The sequence below is a fragment of the Charadrius vociferus genome, unplaced genomic scaffold (genome assembly GCF_000708025.1).
Source record: "Charadrius vociferus isolate BGI_N301 unplaced genomic scaffold, ASM70802v2 scaffold55, whole genome shotgun sequence".
Classification (NCBI taxonomy): domain Eukaryota; kingdom Metazoa; phylum Chordata; class Aves; order Charadriiformes; family Charadriidae; genus Charadrius; species Charadrius vociferus.
In genome coordinates, this window is record NW_009648444.1 from 2,245,012 (window position 1) to 2,264,921 (window position 19,910).

The 19,910-nt window shown below is 37.4% G+C and overlaps 1 protein-coding gene across 3 annotated transcripts in view; it reads left to right on the forward strand.

The window, feature by feature from the left end:
* TBCK (TBC1 domain containing kinase) overlaps positions 1–19,910 on the forward strand; it is a 117,183-nt gene that overhangs the window by 21,748 nt on the left and 75,525 nt on the right. Inside the window, exons 3-17 of one of the 3 annotated variants that reach the window (XM_009885497.1) lie at positions 3,623–3,737; positions 5,264–5,337; positions 6,428–6,569; positions 7,838–7,898; positions 9,212–9,273; positions 9,473–9,534; positions 10,257–10,405; positions 11,450–11,588; positions 13,002–13,101; positions 15,083–15,132; positions 15,494–15,623; positions 16,475–16,573; positions 17,876–17,938; positions 18,790–18,916; positions 19,484–19,534. In XM_009885497.1, coding sequence (XP_009883799.1) covers positions 3,623–3,737; positions 5,264–5,337; positions 6,428–6,569; positions 7,838–7,898; positions 9,212–9,273; positions 9,473–9,534; positions 10,257–10,405; positions 11,450–11,588; positions 13,002–13,101; positions 15,083–15,132; positions 15,494–15,623; positions 16,475–16,573; positions 17,876–17,938; positions 18,790–18,916; positions 19,484–19,534 — 1,424 coding nt within the window. The remainder of the gene's footprint in view (positions 1–3,622; positions 3,738–5,263; positions 5,338–6,427; positions 6,570–7,837; positions 7,899–9,211; positions 9,274–9,472; positions 9,535–10,256; positions 10,406–11,449; positions 11,589–13,001; positions 13,102–15,082; positions 15,133–15,493; positions 15,624–16,474; positions 16,574–17,875; positions 17,939–18,789; positions 18,917–19,483; positions 19,535–19,910) is intronic. The other 2 variants (XM_009885498.1, XM_009885499.1) reach the window with 2 other exon arrangements.

Here is a 19,910-nt window from a genome sequence, read left to right on the forward strand (position 1 = left end):
AAGAACAAAAATGGCCCCTTTTCATGGCTACGTTTCTTCTTCTCCAAACCAGGAAAAAAACAGGCAATGATTAAATCCAGTCAGCTTGATTTCTACATCAGTGTGCAGTCCTTTCACTTGAAGAGAACCCCTTTTCAAAAGCCTAGCTGAGTAGGCTACGGCTGACTAGATTTTTTTGGTATCCAGACTGAGGTTTAAAATGAAGCCTGCTCCTTAAAAATGTGGTGGTAGTTGTAGAGAGACCATGCCTTCTTTTCTGTCTGTGAAGAGTTCCTTTTGTAGAGAAACTCTTGGTTTTTATCTCTTTTTCCCATTGGTGGAGAGGAAAAAGAACCTTAAAACAAGTCTTGTTTGGAGAGGTAAGAAACTGAAGACAACTGGTGCCCCTTCAGATCCGCCAGTTGTTGAGTTGCATCTCAAACTTAGATGCTTTTACTTCATGCCTCCTACCATATCTGCCTTGAGCAGTGGAATGATTTGCTTCACAGTAGTTTAAAGTCGCAACTGGGATAATCAGCTGCTGAGCCGAATAGGGTGTTTCATGCCATACAGCTGTCGTTACGGCTCTCGCTAGGTCAGTGGTGTAGCGCGGTTGGTGTCAAACCAGCCATGCTTCCATTTTGCCACCTTGTGTCCTGTGCTGTTTCTAGCGCTGTTGCTGCTGTTTTCCTCCACCTCCTGTTAAAGGAGGGTGCTGAAACCTCTGCAGTTCAAGAGCCCTAGTGGCTAAACCACTCCTCTAAATCTGTCATAGTTTGATACTGGCTCGTCTATGGACAAATAGGCTTACAGATAATCAGGGAAAAAGTTTCTGAATCTGCTTCAGACCTTGCCACCAATATTGGGTATAGTAAATATATTCCTCACTTAGGACTGTTTTCTTGTTCTATTTATGGGTTTTTTTTGAAGATCAACTTAACCTGAAGCCTGGAAGCAGCTTTGCTGAGTGCACCTTATGCACTTGCAGAACCTCGTTGCAATGCTTGCAGTGTTGACAGTGGCTGTAGAAACTGGGAAAGAGCAGAGCCCTGCCGAAGCGAGGGGATAGCCTTGGTAGTCATCTCCAGTGGGGAAAGGGACTGCTGTTGAATTTGGCCTTGGGGAGTTCAAAGCAGAGATGTCTCTTGTTCTTGAGAAAAGCGATGAGTATTGCTGTCAGGCCCTTTGCAATTAAACGCAAATCTCATGGGTGATAACCACAATCAGTGTGTTTTCCCTAATAAATACAATGGTATTTAGGTAACATGCGACAGCGCTATGAAGAGCTTGTTATACAGAGTTCCCTCTCTCCTGGGGAGGTGGTGTACGTGCTTCAGCCTGAGGGTGAGGTGCTTGGCTGAACACTTCTGCCCAGGAGGGTGGCATCAAGAGCTTTAAGAATACTGAGAATTATGTGTGTCCTGCTTTGAGATAAAACGGAACCAACTTTCTTTTCAGTAATTTTACTTTTCAGCTAAGCTTCTTCTAACTAATGTGCAATGAAACGTACTTGTCATTCATGTGTTGCAGGTCGTTGTAACGCCATGGAGGAGTTATCGTAAAGAGCAAAGAATCCAAAAGCAGAATCCAAAAGCAGTATTTTCAGGCCTTTGCAGGGGTTCTGTTTTCATGAATTGCAGGAGAACGGGGCGCATAAATGGGTGGCTGAGGCCCCCTAGTGCCACCAGAGCACACTGTACTCCTCCGGCTCAACGGCCACAAAATCGCCTGGTTTTTTACTTTTAGTTTTAATACAAAGAGACACTTTTTAGGCTAAAATACCTTTTGATGTACTACTGGTTCACATGCAATTGTTTCCTTACTGGAAACATGAATTCTCCATCGTTTATTTTTTCATGTCTTGTTTTGCAAAGCTGTGCAAAAAGCGAGAGAGAGGATTCTGTTCGCAACCGTTCTGCTTAATATTTGTGTGGAGGGCAAAAAGCTATAGAGGGGGGCTGAAGGCTTGTCAGGTACACTCCTTACCACACTTGTATGTCTGCCCAGGAATGACTGGGAGGAAACACCGCGCAGCTCGTGGTGTCTGACGCTGTGGTGTATTCTCTAGCTTGGGGGTGGGAGGGATGAGGAAGAAAAAGTGCCAGGGAGGGAGGAGCAAGCTGGTTGTGGGGTTTTGTTTTGGTTTTGTGGTTATTAGCCGTGTGGTTTTGGTTGGATTGCTGAGACCTTGAGAATCACTTCCAAATGCTGTGATCTGAGATACAGCAGTGTGGACATATGTTAGAATAGATTCCCTTTGTGCTTAAAATTTAACTTAAAAATGTATATTCACAACTAGTGCAAAGTAGTACAGAGCTCTCCTTGGAAAAAGCTTAGACTCTAGAGAATAGCTTGATGTAAGGTAACTTAATGTTGGCCTTAGACTATTATTAGAACGGCTCTTTTCAGTATTTCTGTGTTGCCTTAGTCTTAGAATTTGTTGGAATTGTGGCTTTTGTCAAAATCTAGCCATTTACTTTTGTGACAAAGTTTTGGCATTCCATCAGGTATGAATAACAGCTAATAAAACTTTAATAATGACATTAATTTTGGGGTTTAGTCAGCTAGTTGGCTTGTCACTCTCGCCAGTCTGTAATGCTCTCCCTCAATTTGCTGTTGCACAAATTTTTAACAAGCAAGAGAAAGTGGTGAGCCTTGTCCAGAATGCTATTGTATGTTATTGTTTAACAATGAAATAAAAAAACTGGGATGTAAAGTTAGGCCTTTATAAGCAGATATGCTTTGTTTTCTGGAATTTTTGTAAACCAGTGTCTTCAGAGATGAAGTTGCCAAACAGACTTGAAATCTATTGTGAGGGGCAATGGGCAGGAAATGAGGTGCATAAAAAGTTAAAAGGAATCTCTCTGGGTGACGTTAATCTATGCCTTTTTGTTCTTATTTTGGGCATGCTTTGGAAGCCTAATGCTGGTGGTCTTTGTACAAATTCCCATGCACTTGTTTACAGAAACTTCTCTTTAGGGCTATCAGTTTTAATAGTAAATGGTAACTTTTGTCAGAATACATAGTTATGTCAAAACGGTTTGGATGGCAAGCTTCATTGTTTTGTTCCAAAGACAGTAATGGTGATGCTTCAAAGGCTGTAAAACAAAATGTGCTGAAAATGAAGTTTTCCACCCTTTTGTTTGTTTCTTGGTTTAGATGTTGAGAGGACCAAAGACCATAGGTGTGATCTAGCTGTGCCTCTACACTATCTTCTAGATAAGCTTCAGTTAACATCTGGATTTCAAAAACTTTTGTGCAGTTGAACTTTTCTATGAGTATCAATAGCAGACTTTAAAAGAACAAATAAAAATAAAGGAAGGTTTGGGATTTTTTTCCCCCCAATTAGTTGAGATATAGCTGATAGTTTCTGTCACAGAGAATACTTCATGATTTGTCACAATTTTCTGCTATTTTTTAAAGACCAGTTCAGGGTGTAGAAACCTAGTTGTGGGATATTGAGGAGTTGTGTATGGCACTGACCATATCCTACCATATTCAGTGTTGATCCCTTAAACTGTTCTGGAGTTGTAAATGTCTTGCTTGTGTTTGCAATAGCTGTGGGACACTACATTTTTACAAATTAAAAAAGGAAATGTTCAGTACATGTTCTTTATATTTTTTTATTATTATTATTTTGCAGTTCTTCAAGGATCTTATGCATAGCATATGAGGTTTTGCAAGGTTTGCAATATATGAATAAACATGGAATGGTCCACCGAGCACTCTCCCCTTGCAATATTCTTCTGGATCGAAAGGTACAGCTACAGGAAAAAAATCTATGGGTTTGTTTGGGTTTTGTGTTTTCCTCTTCCAGTCAACAAATAGCATGCTATGTCATATATGGAGACTGGGCAGTCACAGTCCTTGTGATGGGGAAAAATTGCATATCTGGAAAGGTGTTGGTTTTGTGGTGTGGGTTGTTGTTGGTTTTGGTTTTTATTTAAAACTATAGTTTTCCCCCATTTCCTTAATTGCAAATGTATTTCAGATTTTATTTTTCTCTTTTCCCATTGTCTTCTATCCCATACCACTTTTTTCACCCTTTTATCCTTAAGGTGGTAATGTAAGTCGTCTTGTCGTCATTGCAATTAGTTAAAAGCCCTTCCTAGCTGTCTGAATAGGAAAATACTTATTCTGGCTGATTAGCTGTTAATAATATTTCCTGTATTTCATGGTGATCTGATACTTTTACTTGTAAGATATCAACATATTTCTTTGTTCATGTTAAATTATTACAATTCCAGTGTGTGGCAATTCTGTCATCACAGACTATTGAGTCGGCAGCGTGGAATACCGGTTCTGCTCATAAAAGCTGAGAGAATTAATAGCTGCAGTTGTACTCTGGGCAGTCGCTCCATCTGAACTGACAGCTAAGCCTGTCTGCATAACCCCTCTCTCCTACTTAGTCTGTTTAGATAGAATAGCTAGATCCTCTGCTTGGGAGGAAGAAAGGAGGAAGGAACACTCTATTTGATATACTGGTAAACAAATAAAAATCATAATAACGCTCCAACAAGCAGAAGCACTTTAGGATTTTAAGATAGTTCTAAAATCGATAAGTAGCAAAGGGGGCCACAAGATCATAAACTTCGAATTTTTTTCCCTGCACTTGGAATAGCTTGCTGATGTAGCCTTCACTTTTGCACCATCTGCAGGCTGGCTGAGTATAATTCAAAATCCAGCAGAAGCAACACCTCAGTTTAACTTCTATACCTATTTTTTGTTGTTTTGGTGTTAACTTTCTGCCTCCACATAATAAAAGTAAGCACCTGGAAAACTTGTTTGTTTGAAGTATGTGTTGATACAGTTAAGGATGGTAAGATAGTAATGAGTTGATGGGAAGGACTGGAGGAGCAAGGCTGGGTAAATGGAAAAGGTGAGGAAATAGTGGTGATGCTTAGGGAGTTCTACAATTCAAACAGGATTTTGAGCATTTTTCAAACAGGAAAAATATTCCATAGAGTATTTAAGCATTTTTAATTTACTGAAAATATACCGTAACTTACAAAGATCTGATTTTCTTGTGTGTTCCAAACAAGGTGATTACTTAATGCTCTTGGAAAGCAAAAGCAGTAGAAATAAGCACCTTATTAACTTGCAGTGGAATTCTTTGTAATAGATGAGACAGAAATGTAAGAGGGTGACTTTTTATAGGTATCTGTTTTCTGACAGCTAATGCAACTTGAAGTTGGTTGGTTGGTTGTGGGGTTTTTTAACTCAAACACCGATTCTTCCAATGTTAGATTTTGCTGCTCTTGATAATTTATTTTTTCCTTGTCAGGGACATGTGAAGTTGGCTAAATTTGGACTCTACCATATGACTGCTCAAGGTGTCGACGTTGATTTCCCTATAGGGTAAGGATGTAGCTACACAATACAAATATAGCAGGGATGTATTTTTTCAGAAAATGTATTTATGTTTTTAGGAATCATCTTCAAAAATGTGTTGTATGCACAGGTTATAGGTCGCTGGTCTCATTCATATCTGTTGCATACACCCCTTACACAAAAGCTTCTGATAATGTCACTGAAGAGGTTATCGTCTGAGCAAGTGAAATTGATGAAATGGTGCCGTGCAAGCATGTTACTGTAACTACGTGATGTCAGTCCTTATTGCCTAGATTTGCCTTCAAATGCGAGTAGATCCCTGTGACTCAGATTCTGGAGGTACAGCCTATTTTCAAATTTAGGAAAAAGCACAATCAGTGCTTTGATGTTGCACACCACCGTAGGCCTCTTGTCTCTTTATCATTTTGTGATTTATTTTCGAGTGATTTTGTCTAGCCAAAGTGGCATGCTTTTTGCAGTGTTTCCTTGCCACTCTTTGTTTTGAGGTGTCACATTGTTTACAACTGAAACACTGAGCTGATTCTTAAAGACTTGCCCAAAAGAAGTAATGATGTGTCCCTTCAAAAGGTGATTTCAGATTTATTTTTTAAGTTTTATAATGAATTGTTGACAGACAAAGTGATAATGTTCTTTTAAAATGATCTTGTAGCAGGTAGAATATGTCCTCAACACCTTTTGTTACTTTTTTTACAAGTTCAAAAGTTATTTGATGGGGACACTGTCAATGGAGGGGAATACTGCCACCACCCCCAAATATGGCTCTAGGAGACATTTATTTAATGTACTGATGCTGAACCTCAAGATACGTTTTCTTTGAGATATGTAGACATACTATTTTGAAAGCTGATGTTATTTCCTCTCACAAAAAGACAGAGCTAGTGATTAAGATTTGACCTTTTATGTAGTAGGCACTATGTATTTTGCAACTGGAGTGAGACCTTGCTACAACACGTAGATTTTGACCGAATAAAATAGAACAATCTACATTGCTATGAATTCTAGTTTCTCGGAATGCAAGATTATTTTGATTACTGTATCTGAAATGTAAGTTTTTTCAACAGACAGGATATTACTTAATGTTGCTGCATCTTTCTAGGTACCCATCGTATCTGGCACCTGAAGTAATTGCACAGGGAATAGCCAAACCAAGTGATTATACTCAGTGTGAGAAGCCTCTGCCTTCTGGCCCTAAATCAGACCTGTGGTCTCTTGGTATAATATTATTTGAGCTTTGTGTGGTATGTAAGAGGATAATCCTTTGATTGTGAATCTTGGGAAATACTTACGTTAACTTGATTGCTCTTGAGTATGGGGTTAATGACACCTTGCCTATCACCTGAGTCCAAATACCAGAATATGTTAGCATTCCTACATGGATAGTATTGGTGGTGGTTCAAGTACTAGGATGCATATTGGCTTGGCTACGAGTGCATGAACTAACCATGAAGGGCAGCTGCCTGTTAAGCCACAATGATGTGAATGCATGATCAAATTCTTAGCAAGGAATAGCTTTTGAGTCAAGAAGTCTCTCTAAATAATATTTTTGTTTTAATTGTGCTTTTTAAGCATTAAATAACCATTATTGTTATGCCTTCATTCTCCTTGGAAAGGGTGAGAAACTAAGAAAGTTTCATGGAGAGGAAGAGAGAGATCTGCCTTATTGCCAGAATTTAAAGAGCTTCTGTACATAGTTAAGGGTTTATTTGGAAAATGCTTATTTGACTCTAGAAGTTGAAATAAATTATGACCACATAATCTTTACTATTTGTATATGTTAAACTGAACTTCTTTCATTCAAAGACAGCAACATTCTGTAGGGAGGCATGATCTAGCAAATATCTCAATATAGATATTTAGCCTTATTATATAAGATATATAAGATATATATAACTAAATTGTCAGACAATTGCTGTTTTGTGTATTTGTTTTATATAGTGATTAGATTATGACATTGGAAATAGTCTTTTGCATATTCTGCTCTTCTGTAAATTTGCATAGTGTTCATAGATCATTACTTATTCCTTTGAATAAGTACATTTTCTTAAAAATTCAATAATATCTTTTGAAACACCTTTAAAGGGATTTTTCAGCTGACTTTTCAAAATCACACTGCAATAATGCAAGCTATGATGGTTGCCATGTTTCGTAATTAATTACTTTTGTTCATGTTCATATTGAAAAATATCATTTTTTGAAAGCCTGTTAGTGAATTAATAATAAACCTGTAGGTTTGCTAAGGCAGCTTTGTTTTGTGTATTTTATTTGGTTTTGCATTTGTTCCAGTTAAGAGACGTTATAAATTATACCTTTTTTCCTCAGACATGAAATAGTATCTGCTATAGTTGGAGTAAATGATGTTTTCTGTTCTAACGGATAGTTTTCCTAAATCTAAAATTCAAGTGTAGGGCTTTTTTCACTGTCTTTGTATATAGATGGGTGTGTATGCTACCTAAATATTTTTATGTGGTAGTATTCAACTGTTGATTTGATTTTGTTATTCATTTAGGGGAGAAAATTATTCCAGAGTTTGGAGATAGCAGAAAGATTGAAATTTATAATTATGTTAGGTAAGTAGCACAAAATCAATTTTTTGTTTCCAAGCAGCTCTGTAATTAAAGTTCACAGGCTAGTCAGCTTGTGATGCGCAGACGTAAGGTGCTTTACCTTTGTCAGCTTTCATCTCCGTAATTAAACATGGTTGAAGCGTGTTTGCTTCAACATTTGAAGCATGGATGCTTGTCTAGAGAAGGTACAGAAGTGGGTGCCACGAAGATTAAGTTTGCAGAAGAGCTATGAATATGTTAGAATAATGGCAAACTGTAAAAAAAAAAACATGCTCAAAAAAGATTCTCATTTTGATGATTATTTGTTGTTTTGCATTGCAGGAGGTTTCTGAAATGAGTTAGGAATTGTATGACACTAAAAAAACTGTCCCCGCACTAGCAGTGCTTGTATACCAAATCCCAAGCAGGGAGAAGCAGGACTCAAATAGGAAGACAGAAAATAAAAAGAAGGCTGAGAATCTGGATCCATGCTTTTGTTTCTGGCTTTACCTGCTAACTGTAAAACAATACTGTAGAGATGGAATTTTTGCTTAATATAAATGAGTCTGGAAGTGGGACTATTTTGTGGGATTTAAAACTGGATTTCCTGTGGGATCTTTGTGTAAACCATGGGGAGGGGAAGGACATCAATTTGCCATTTGAAGTTTTATCAGTAAGTTATCATTATCCAGAACAAATAGTAATCCTGTTAGTTACTGTCAGTAGAAACATCTTTTTAATTCAGCAATTAGTGCTTGGGACTGCTGAAATTCTGAGGTTTGATATGTGATTTGTTAACAAAGCTTCCTGAAGCATTTCGGTTCCCCTCAAGTTGCATGCAAGTTATTGGTAACCTTTTTTCACTGAAGAACATTCAATGTCCTGACTAGGGAATTAGTTTCTCAATAATGTGTTGAAAAAAAAAAAAAAAAATACTGCTAGAATTATCTGCAAGTAGCAATAAAATGAAAATTGCTTTGAGCTTCTATATGCAGGTATTTTTAAGTTTCTCAGGGATATTTATTTTTTTTTTAAGTGGAAAGACTGTTTTAATTTATATGGCAGACACTGGCATTCTGGATCTCCTAAGCCTGCAAAAAGATTTTCACTGTTAAATTAGATGTGCTACTTAACTTACTTGGGTTTCAGTTTTCTGTCCGCTTAGGTGATAATAATTTTCATTTTTAATATTGATAATTCACTTTCAGGTAACATGGCAATGTCCGTAAAAAGTTAAGTGCTTTTTATTGGGGTGGGGTTTTAGCTGATATCCTGTTTAATTGATATCACTTTTTTCGTAGTCTTTAATTTTGTATTGTTCTGTTTGTTTTTCAAAGGCTGCGTAGATGATATTGTAACTGTACTGGCTGAAGAACATGGTTGCCTTGATATCATTAAGGTTTGTGGAACTAGTTTGCTCTTACATGCTGTCTCATCCAAAACGTTTTATTATTGTTGCAGACACAGCAAACCTTGTACGTGTAGGTGTGAAATCTTATTGCCCTCAAAGGAGTAGCCTGTATGTTAAAAGTTAAGTATGAGCTAAGTGGCTAGCTGAATTAAGATCGTAATAAACAGACTTCCTCCATATTTTTCAGGACCTTTCTGAAAATGTCACAGCTCTGCTGAAGAAATGCCTTACATTCCAACCTTCTAAGAGGCAAGTATTCAGTCCAAACGCCTAGTAAACCCTGCTGGGATGCTGCGAGATTAGAAGACCTGTTGCTGAACTGGTTTTGGAATACTGTTGATTTGTGCTACCTATAAGAAATTCTTGGTTTATTTGCTTTTCAACGTTTGAAGGAAAAGAATTGCGGGGGTAGGGGCGTGGGGTGGAAATCAAGTATGCAAAACATTGAGATTGAATCTGAATAATTTGGGGGAAAACTATTCAGGCATTTGTAGTTCTCAGCTCACAGAGTTTACTGGTTTCATGTCTGGAAGTTGGTGGCGGTTACTATAGCTCTGTAGCCAGAATTAGGGCTGCTTTCTTCAAATCTCTTCTTTCAAAGTACTTTTTCGTTATGTCAGTCCACCACAACTTTCTTCTGAAAACTGAGTTATGCCTTTGTTCTTTATTCAAGGCTTCACATTCACATTTTTCGATCTCTGCTTAGAGGAATTAAAGAGGAATTAATAAAATAGTTGCTATGTATATTAAATGAAGGTGAGCGCTGAACTTGGGCTGTAAAGAGACATGGTGTGTTATGTATCATGAGTTGAACAAAATTGCAAGACGTTTTCTGCTATTAAAATTTCTGAAATCCAATATACTTTAAAGTAACTTGCTAATATTCCTTACTGGGGACGTTTCTTACTGAAATGTAACATTTTTGGAAGCACTTTACGCTTAGTGTTTTATTCTCTTTTTCTTAACTCAAGGCCAACTCCAGAGGAATTGCTGCATGACAGTTTGTTCAGTGAAGTATCCTCAGTATATCCTCCCTTCCACAAACCTGTTGGTCTGTTCTCATCTTCTCCAAGGTGTGCTAATTTAACGCTTCCTGAAGACATAAGTCAATTATGTAAAGGTAAAAGCAGGTAGTGGGATAAATGTCATTGGAGGGGGAAGGAAAACAATATTTTATTGCATTTTCTGTGAATACGTTGTTGGAGAGTAACTATTAAATGCTACAATACTAAATTATTGTAATAAGTTGTTTAATGGGCAGAGATAGGGGCAAATGTGTTTTGATGGATGTCTGCAAGTTTTAAAGGAAGGCATCTTGATTTTGTGCTTCAACCTCAGGGAATAAATAGTTATCACTAGTATTCAAGGCCAGCTTGGAATATCAATTTCATCTTTTGCCTTTACAATTTGGGCACGTGGGTGTACAAGGTAGTATTTTTCACTGAGCTGTGTTGTGAATTGGTAATTAAATTCTGCTGGATGGTAGCATGACATGATTTTTTGAAGTACTGGAAAACTAAATCCCTGTGAAAGAGGTCACATTCTAGAATAAAAGACGACGTTTCTAAGTTTAAAACTACAGTATGCTGAAAGTGTTGCCACTTCTAAGTCCTCATTGACTTTTACTGATGAACTTAGAGATTTCTACATGTTTAGAAAATAATACTATATGATTTCTGGAGACTGAGGTTTTATACATTGTTAGTATGGGAATGGTATGTGAGGGGAAGATAGATTGTAAATACTCAGTATGAATTGCGAGTTTCTTATTTTTACTCTTAGCGCTGTGTTGTGTACAAAATAGCCTTTGGTGTGTTTTGTGTTTTTTGTTTTTTTTTTTTTTTAAAGACACACAGGAAAGAAAAGTCCACACTTAAATGTGTTTATCTGATTGATTCTATTTTCTGGCACCAAGGCAAACAGCAGAAATACTAGTTTTTTTCTGACTACTACTCGTCTGCTCTTTTCTTAAATCTTCCTAAAGGGCACTTGCAATGGGAAGATCACTTTTCCTCTAACTTCACATTAAAGTCTAGGACCCTTCAAGCTTAATAATTGTTTTTTTCAACAATATCTGTTTAGAGTGGTAGGAAGAAATACAAACTGCCTAAAAAGCAGTTTTATGCTTTTTAAAAACTCATTTTTATGTGGTTTCTCCTAATAGATGAAGATAGTGATTTCCTAGCAGAAAGATCAATTGAAGAGGTTTATTATCTCTGGTGTTTGGCTGGAGGAGACCTGGAGAAAGAACTTGTCAACAAGGAAATCATCCGATCAAAGCCACCTGTCTGCACACTTCCCAAGTAAGGAAGGAGAAGCACTTTAAGGGAAAGAAGGAGGGATGGAGAAGGCCAGTGATTCTGAGAGAACATTTTGGCTTGGTTTTTGGTTTCAAGACCTCTATGTGTGAAAAATATTTAAAAACATTCTTGAACAGCAGGAAATAATGTCATTCCTCTCTTACCCAATTTAAGGCATTATTTGAATGCCTTATATCTGTCACCTACCTGCACTTCATATTGCTTTCTGAAATTTGAAGAAATGTAGGTGAAGTGCGAAATACTGAACTGGAAGTCCCTAAATTTATCACCCTTGCCAATAGCGTTAAGTTTTAGGAAAAATGTCTCACTGTGCTTCAACAGCATATTTGTAATTGTAATTTAATTGAATATGTTCTGTAGCAAGTTCTCACATTCTGAATTCCCTTTCACAGAGCAGCAGTGCTGAATGGTCAACCCCATTATTCAGTAGATGAGCTCATTACTTTTTAAAAAATATTTATGACTTGCAATTCTATAATAGCATTTTAGTCATTGCTACTTTTATCTTACTGCTGCGCGTGCTGCAATTCTATGTAGTATATTCATGTTTTAATCCTAGAATCTGATCTTAGTAAGTGTAATTATATGTCCATATAGCTTAATTTGCTGGTTCTGGGTTTTAAAAACACATGAAGTCAGTGTACAGCCAAAATCCTGTATCTTTAAAAAAAAAAAAATGGAGCTAGGTTTTAAATGATATTTTGTTGGCAAAATTAGTGTGAAATTTCTGTACCTGTAGGTGAATGCATGTGCATTTGAATTATGAGGGGAAAACATTTTTTTGTCACGCTATCTGTCTTGAAGATAAGGTGTTAATTTAAAAAATGCAATGTAACTCTCTTTTCTAAGCGATACTGAAAATGTTAGCTTAATTTCTGGAAATCAATTTCGTGTTGTCTGCTTTAAAAATATCACCAAATAGACAACATGTGTATACCCTTTCTCAGATGCATTTGTATCCTTAGACAGACTACAACAGAAAAGGTCTGGGTCAGACTTTTGCTTGGTTTTTGTCATGGTGGGAAATGGCTTTCATTTGACAATAATGTTTTTTTTTTTGCTTTTCACAATAAATGGCAGTCCTGGTCTCTGCCAGGCCAGAGAATAAAAGGGAATATTAATCCAGTATCTCATTACTCTTCCTCTGTGTGCAAATCAAAGTTACAAAAAACCTGAAACGTGCCTTTTTGCAGCAAAAGCTGTTTGAATAATTTAAGGTGATTGTACATTCCCTTGATAGCAGATTTCATGCCATGCAGTCAATACAGTATACTTCTAAGAGGTAGTATTTTGTTTTAAAGAGGAAACTCATTTATGTAAGAATTTTCTATTTTTTTATAACTCAAATCTTATATTATAGAATGACCTGATTATTTTTTTTTCTCCCATTTGAAGCTTTTTATTAGAAGACGGTGAGAGCTTTGGGCAAGGACGAGATAGAAGTTCCCTCCTAGATGACACAACTGTAACTTTGTCTCTGTGCCAGCTCCGAAACGTAAGAAGAATACTGTGCACTTGTTCTTATGTCTTCACTGCAGAAACATTTTTTTAAAGGGAATATGGAACAGCAGCTCCCAAGTCATACAAATGTCATACAAATGACAGTGTTATTGATTCCAAGAGAATGCTTCTTGGCATCTGATCACATTCTGATTTATGCTATTAAATTGCTTTGTCTGCAAAAGCTTACTAAATTTGATTTATCTTCTGTCCCTTCATCCCCTTCCTGTGTCCCTCCCTTTCCTTATTTTTGTTACCTGCTTTGTTCTGGTGTAGCCCAAAACAGTTCTGTAGTACCTGATATTCTCCACGATTGCTAAACTAATTGGACAGTGAGTGTCTTTTTGCATTCTTTAATTCCTGTCTGTAGGTGGCTCACAATATTCAAAAGAAAGATCAACTCAATTCAGTTGCAGCTCCTTTAAAGGCTTTATGCTTAAATTTGGATACCAAGTTTCCAGTAGTTAATTACTAATCCTTGGAATATATAGCTATTAAACAACTAGTTCAAAGGATTGCTTCAAAGCGTTTTGCCAAAATGCAGTAATGCAGTTTTCTTCCATCTTCAGTGGAAAAACCAACATATGATAACTGAGAAGTTATGATGTAATGATCAGCTACAAGATTTACTGCATATGTCACTGAAATGTTTTAATTGTTCACATCTTTGCACATGTAGAGGTTTATTGCTATAGAATTAGAAATTTATGCTGCACTGTTTGCAGTTTGCTTTTTGTAGTAGCAAATGCAGGTCTGTCACAGTCTTTAGAAAAAAAAACTTTCCTCGTGATTACAGGAGTTAATACAGAAAGGAAGGTGACTCCTGAAGTCTTGATCTCTGCCACCATTACCTTAATTTTGGGGGCAATGTTGCAAATACTATGTAAACATGTTTCTTCAGTAGAACTCTGCATTACTTCACACAAATGCATGAAAACAGACCAAAGACAAGAACTGGGTTATTTTGTTTGCTTGGTTGGTGGGGTTTGAGGGTGGGGGAGAGGTTAAGAATATGCAACAGCTGTTTTAAAGGTAGTTCACACTGCAGCTCCTACTGCTGTTCCTACAAAAGGGCAGCTTGTAAGGCTTTTTTTAAACTACTTAATCTCCAACTTTGGATATTGCTGCCTACTTCTCTAAGTACTGCAGCAAATAAGTATATACTGACGTTTCATTTTGGGGAAGATACAAGCCTGAACCTTGCAGTGTTAGATGAAATACATTTTTGAACTTATGCAATTCTTCAAACGCTGTTCATAGAGCAGAGCGTGATGCCTATAATCAAAAGAGGATCAGTACTGAATGAACTGAGAATGAACTGTTCTGTCAATCCCAGGAAGAACAGGCTGTGTGCTGTATGCCTTTAAGTTAGGGATTGAACTGCAAAACAGAACGCTCCAGGGAGGATGATATTAAACATTAATCACGATGCGCCCAAGATATCTGAAAACTTCAGGCAAAAGTCCAGGCATGCTTGTCTGTCACCTTTCCAGAGTGTCTGTGTTCCTGTGCAGCTTTCAGATGCTGCTATTAAAAGGAAGTCCAATTTCCATAACTCTTGAACTGATTAAAAACATAAAACCAAGTCGTGCAGTTGCTTTGCAGCTACTTGGCTAGGAATTCCACGTGTAAAACCGAGGAAAAGAAAAAGAACTATGTAACACTGTTGGTCTATTATTCCATGGCCCATAGAAACTACTTTTTCTGTGGAAATAGGTTTATGAATGAGATGAGTGTTGTCTTCAGGTGGAAGAACTTCCATCAACTCAAAAAGCCTGTATTAGCACAAGGTTTTAGCATTAAAGGCTGTATGTTTCTTTGCTGATGGAGGACTGAGCTAATGCTTAGGTCTCAAGGAAAGCTACTAAGTTTAGCAAATGAATTGCTAATTAATAGTTTTTGTATTCCACTAGATATTTCCACTTGAATTCTGAGCAGCAGTCTGATAACAAAATTATTTTTATTCTTCATTTCAGAGACTAAAAGATGTTGGTGGGGAAGCGTTTTATCCACTGCTTGAAGATGAGTAAGTGTGTGTGTGTGTAAGTTTGTACGTATATAAGGGGCTGACTTTTGAGTTACTATTTCTGAGCAGCACACTGTACGGCTAGACACAGCTGGCTTCCAGAAGCAAACCTCACACGTCCTGGTTTGGCTCTTAGAGTCAGCAAGGGCTGATAAACCCTCTGCGCTGGTGGACTTTGGGCCCTGATACCAAACTAGGGTCCTAGTCTGTTTCTCTGTTCTGGAAATCAATTGTTTGTGCTGAATATTCAAAATTATCCATTTATACTTGTTTCTGACTCAGAAATACATCACATTCATTTGTTTCCACAATGATTTGTATTTCTTGCTGTTCACTGCTACTGTTATAACTCTTTTTCCAGCCAGTCAACTTTACCTCATTCAAATAGTAGTAATGAGCTGTCTGCAGCTGCTAGTCTTCCTCTGATCATCCGAGAGAGGGACACGGAGTACCAGCTCAATAGGATTGTCCTGTTTGACAGGCTGTTGAAGGTATGGAATCTTTCTGATGCTGGATAATTGGACTCAGTCTGTTAATTAGAGGATTTTTAAAGGACCAATTAACTGAAAAAGGAGGCAAAGATACAAGACACCAGAGTGGGAAAGGGAGAAGAAAACCCTACAGAAATATGAGAACATTGAAAATAAAAATATGAGAAATAGGTCTTTTTAGTAGTGTTGAATATAAAAGTAGATTTTAAAGCATGCACATGAAAATAGAGCTGCTGCTAATACCTGTTATTTACTGAAGAAAATACTTCTGCATCCTTTATTTCGTAACATTACAGGTTTACGTACGCCTGTAACACTTCTGCATTTCCAAGCAGTAAGGTACTTGAAAACAATACCAGTCTTTACTGTTGCAGTGCTATGTTAGAAATACTGGTTTTGTTCTGAGGGGGGGGAAATAGCAGTCCCTAATTTACATATATGCAGAGATGAATTCTTGCTTAAAAACGAGAGCTGATGCGCATCATCAAGTGCAGTACTTAGGAAGGTATAAACTAGAAATATTTAATAATACAAAGTTGGATACATAGTGTGAAAACAAATATATAATGAAGAAAAAACTTGTAATAAAAGTTTGGATTAGTAAATTTATATATTTAGCGTATACCAAAGCACATCAATACATGTATGAGGAGTGGGTGCTTTAACATCAATCAGTAGTCCTCTCTCCAGACCTTCCAGTTAGGAATGAAACTTTCTTGTTCTAAAACTTGCATTCACTGTTCAAGCTGACAGCGTTTGTCCTTTAGGGCAAAGACTGTCCCAGGGCTGGGGTTTGAATTGTTTCAGTTACATGGTAACACTTTTTTGCTCTTAATCTCTTCTCTTTGAAGGCCTACCCATATAAGAGAAACCACATCTGGAAAGAAGCCAGGGTTGACATCCCTCCTCTTCTGAGAGGCATAACCTGGGCTGCTCTGTTGGGTGTTGAGGTAAGGGTAATGGGAGAGCATTGGCAGAAGTTCCAGTATTGACTGGGGAGGGAATGGGATTTGCAGGGAAGCTGAATGGATTTGAAGATTTAGCAGGTAGAATCACTGGAATTTCAAACAAAATTAGTCATGAAATTGTATGAAGAAAGACAATGCTCAGACAACCTTGCTTCTTGTGTCTAATATTATTAGATTGCAGAGAATGTATGTAAACTTAACTGCCTTTAATTTTAATTATGTGATGGAAAAATACTACCCATACAGCCAAATTTTGCTAGAATGTTGGAATGCAACTGGTAGTTAACAGTTGGGGTTTTTTATTTTTAATATTTTTGACAAATGCGGTTAGAATCCTTCTGTTGCAGTCAGCAATAGTTGGGCAAAACAGGATGAAACATATCAAATGTATTTTTCTCACCTACCAATCAATGCACTTCCTTCAAAGACTGGAGAATAAATAAATTAAATGCAACCCTTTTGGACAAAGGATTAGAAAGGAATGTCCCAGAAATGAGGACTCTTCACAGAGATTGCTTGACTGCCCAGCTTTTGCATCTACCCTGCTTACACTCTGCAGTAGTGCAGCAAAGAGTTTCTCATAAATAACTCATCCCAGATTTTTTAGGGTATATAACTTCGGGCGTAATCTGCTGCCGTGCTATATAATATAACCAAAATAAAGCTGTAAAGGTGAAGAACAACTGCTAGTCAGGGTTGTAGCCTGGGTGTTGAGAGATGAGTCAGTTCTTGCGCTTCATCAGCATACAATCTGTACAATGCAGGTAGTGTTCCCCTGTCCCGCAACATTAAGATGGACTTGTTAGCATGCCTGTCTTGGGATTCTTGCAAGGACAGGCTACGTAAGAGTAGCGTGTACTGGTAATATCAATATTAATTAACAGGCAGTTGGATTCAGTGCCTTTACAGAGAGGATGCTGAAAGCCACTTGCCAGTGGCTGAGGTAAGCACTGGAGTTAAACTGAGAGCATCTCTTAACTTGAAAATGGAAAACTGTACTAAGTACATACCTTTCTGCATAAACAACTGAAAATCACTGAAGATTGTACTGAGGAGGTCACAGAAAGGTCTATGCGTCCTGAATTACAGCAAAATTAAGATAGTTTTATTAAAGTTCAGCTGTCAAAATTTTTTGTACTTTGGGAAATTTTTTCAGGGAACAAAAGCTGCTAACTAAAGCACCTAACAAAACCAGTCAACTTCTGTACAAAAGTGTGCATCTTGTCATATGCATTTTTGTTAGTAAGGGCTTTCTAAATTCCGGTATTTTTCTTCCTCATTTAGGGTGCCATACAAGCAAAATATGATGCCATTGATAAAGACACACCAATTCCTACAGACAGACAAGTAAGACTTCCGGTGTTATCAAATGTCACTTGATGTAACGCAAAGATCTTTTCCACCAGTCGCAGTCATTTGGCTGTTACAGCAGATGTGGCTGATACTACTTAAAAGGGTTCCCCCTGTCCTCTAACCTTATTCATGCTGTAGCACGAATCTTGCAAAATAGATAGGAACAAGTAGTTTAACTCACATTATGTTACAACATGTAGAAAGTGAAATCCTCTTTTTACTTCAGAATCACTGTTTCTGTAGCAGCAGCAAAGTGTTGTATTACTGATGTATTGTTAAAAGTCCTATTTTTATCAAATGTTTTTTGTGCCTGTTGGACCTTGTACCAGATAGTGCTGAGTACCCTGAGATCCCATAAGGTGATCTGCACTTCACAGAAATGGGTTCTCGAGCAATTAGGCTCTCCAAGATGTCTTGCCAGATGTAAAAAGACATCACAAGCAACAGCTGTTCCATTTGACTGGGTGAGGAAATAATTTCCATCAAATTGGGTACAATGTTCTGAGAACTCCTATTTGATTATCCTTTAGAGAAAAGTCATATTAGCACGTGAAATGGGTCCAGAAGTTAGGTCAGAAAAAACCTGTAACTGTGATCTGCTTTCTGCCCTTTTGAAAATATGAATCTGGAAAAAGAAAAAAAAAGTCTGTATTTTTAATCTTTGTTAGTCCCCTGTCCCCTTTCAGTTTTGGTTTTGAGAGTGATGAAGGAAGCAGATCGTGTTTATGGTGGTGGTCTGACCTACATTCTTTGGCTGACTTCCACCTCTAGTGTTGTAAGATTGCTGTAGTACTACCCCACTTATCCTGACTTCTCTTTATATTATGTGCTTGGCTGCGGTGCAGATTGAAGTTGATATTCCTCGTTGCCATCAGTATGATGAATTGCTGTCATCACCAGAGGGTCATGCAAAGTTTAGACGTGTATTGAAGGCCTGGGTTGTTTCCCATCCTGATTTGGTGTACTGGCAAGGTGAGTTTGACTAGTTGGCGAGGTCAGATATTTAACTGGAAAGCTATGGTTGACTTAAAAATACCTCCCCCTCTTTCCCCCACAATATAAGCTTTTTTTGAGTGCTTTCCTTTCTGTTCCTTTTGAAGAAGGAATCTGTGGGTTATTGCAAATTTAGATCATAATAAATTTGTATTTAATAAGTAATGCAAAATTGCCCCACTCTTTCTTACATATTTACTCTCCTTAAGATTCAGTTACTTTATTTAAAAAAAAAAAAGTCATTGATTGTTCACTTCCAAGTAAAACTGCAGAGGTTACTGAGTGAGTTCTTGGGATCATTAATTGCGTTTCTTGGAAGCCTTGTCAGAATAGTCAAGTCAGCATTATAGTTCAACAATTTGAAATCCTCTCTGTTTTCATGCATTGATTTCACAGTTGTTCTCAGCCTTACATGTGAAGCCTGACATTGCGGAACTATAATCAGTATCAAGTATGCAAATTTTCATGATAAATTAATGACTCTATCTTGTGCATTACTATAAATGAGCTCTTTATGCCATTTCTTTGTGGCTCTTCTCTCTTTAGGTCTTGACTCTCTTTGCGCACCATTTCTGTACTTGAATTTTAACAATGAAGGTGAGTACCTTTTTCTGCTGGGGGTGAAGGGGAAGCACATTCTGTCATCTGTATCTAGTTGTAGACAGATGTGTGTGCACCCACTTATAGATGGAAACTTTCTGTAGCTACAAAGGAATTTTAAAGCTCTTGTTGCCACAGGCTGAAAGAAATAGTTGTTTTTGAAGTGTATGTGGCGTACTGCTCTTCAAGCAGGGGTTCAAACCCTGTGTTTACTGCCAAGTACAATAATGAATGTATAATAAAAAGCACAAATAACCTTGATTCTAGAAAAGCAAAAAATGCTTCTCTAGTACTTGTCTTTTTCAGTGAAGCTGTAGTTCAGCCTTGTTTGACGTGACTGCTTTATTTGTTAACCTAACTGTTAACCTTTCAG